Source organism: Mustela putorius, unplaced genomic scaffold (genome assembly GCF_011764305.1).
Source record: "Mustela putorius furo isolate JIRA1106 unplaced genomic scaffold, ASM1176430v1.1 tig00000873_pilon_pilon_pilon, whole genome shotgun sequence".
NCBI lineage: Eukaryota > Metazoa > Chordata > Mammalia > Carnivora > Mustelidae > Mustela > Mustela putorius.
The window spans coordinates 6,303,980-6,305,336 of record NW_025421504.1 but is presented as its reverse complement, the minus strand read 5'-3'; the positions used below and the strand labels follow the sequence as shown (position 1 = coordinate 6,305,336).

The 1,357-nt window shown below is 47.5% G+C and overlaps 1 protein-coding gene across 1 annotated transcript; it reads left to right on the top strand.

Moving 5' to 3' along the window:
* The first annotated feature begins 500 nt into the window (after window positions 1-500).
* LOC101670656 (ferritin light chain-like) lies at window positions 501-995 on the top strand. Its single transcript, XM_045085997.1, has one exon. It carries the CDS (start codon window positions 501-503, stop codon window positions 993-995), a length of 495 nt encoding a protein of 164 aa, XP_044941932.1.
* Window positions 996-1,357: the final 362 nt, after the last annotated feature.

The following is a 1,357-nucleotide window of genomic DNA, read 5'->3' as shown; positions in this document are numbered from 1 at the left end:
TGCCATCTTAAGTAGCCCTTTCTGCCAACCCAACAGTTTTGATTCCCAGAGTCCATAGTTTCAGTGTGAGCTCATGTTAGGGAGCAGAAAAAGGGGATGCAAGAGGAAGGCATCCCTGAGGGATGCTACTTGGGGCTTTCTCTGCTCATTGGTTAGGAGGTTGCAGACTTAATTGTTTGTTGTCACCCTAAATCACCAGGCAGCGTCTTTCTAATAGATCCACAGAACTGTATAGAGACTCCCAAAACAAACTCACATATACATGGCCAATAGATTTTCTATCAAGACACCAAAATCAGGCAGAGGATCTGGTAGTCCTGCAGATATGTCTCTTGCTTCAACTGTGTTTGGACAAAACAGACCCAGGGATGCCCCTTCAACCAGCCAACGACCACCCTCCAACTTTTTTTTTCAGTCGCAACCTTGGGACCCATCTTCTTGGCCACCAGCTGACTACAGGACCAGACAACAGCCAATTTCATGCTTACCTCAAATCAACCATGAGCTCCCAGATTCATCAGAATTTTTCCACCAAGGTAGAGACCGCCATCAACCACCCAGTCAACGTGCATCTGTGGACCTCCTACATCTACCTCTCTCTGGGCTTCTATTTCCACCATGACAATATGACTCTGGAGGGTGTGGGCCACTTCTTCCACAAGCTGACTGAGGAGAAGTGCGAGGGTTCCCAGCATCTCTTGAAGATGCAAAATCAGCATGGTGGCCGCACCCTCTTTCAGGATGTCCAGAAGCCATTCCAAGATGAGTGGGGGGAAACCCTGGACACCACGGAAGCTGTACTGGTTCTGGAGAAGAGCCTTAATGAAACCCTTCTGGATCTGCTTGCCCTGGGTCCTGCCCGCACAGACCCCCATCTCTGTGACTTCCTGGAGAACCACTTCCTAGATGAGGAGGTGAAACTCATCAAAAAGATGGGTGACCACCTGATGAACCTCCACCAGCCCCCAGGCTGGGCTGGGCCAGTATCTCTTTGAGAGGCTCACTCTCAAGCATGAGTAGGAGCCTCCAGAGACCAGCAGCAACCTTTGAAGGGGCCTCTATGTCATCCCCTGGTGCCAGAGCTTGCGCCTTGGCCTCTCCCTAAAACCACGAGGCAGCTTTTTAACCACCCTGGAACCCACTCCCAAGCTCTGGGCCAAATGGAAACAATAAGGCGTTTTGCAGAAAACAAACCAAAAACAAAAAAACAACCAAACAAACAAAAATAAATAAATAACTCCATGCAAAAGGAAAAAGTGCCAGAACAACAGAATATTCACATGGAAAAAAAATAAACCTTGACTTCTACTTACTCCATACACTGGAATTAATTAGAACTAATTCATTAATTAATTTT

Coding starts and splice junctions, on each gene's coding strand:
- LOC101670656 (XM_045085997.1), top strand. CDS start 501: ATGAGCTCCCAGATTCATCAGAATTTTTCCACCAAGGTAGAGACCGCC.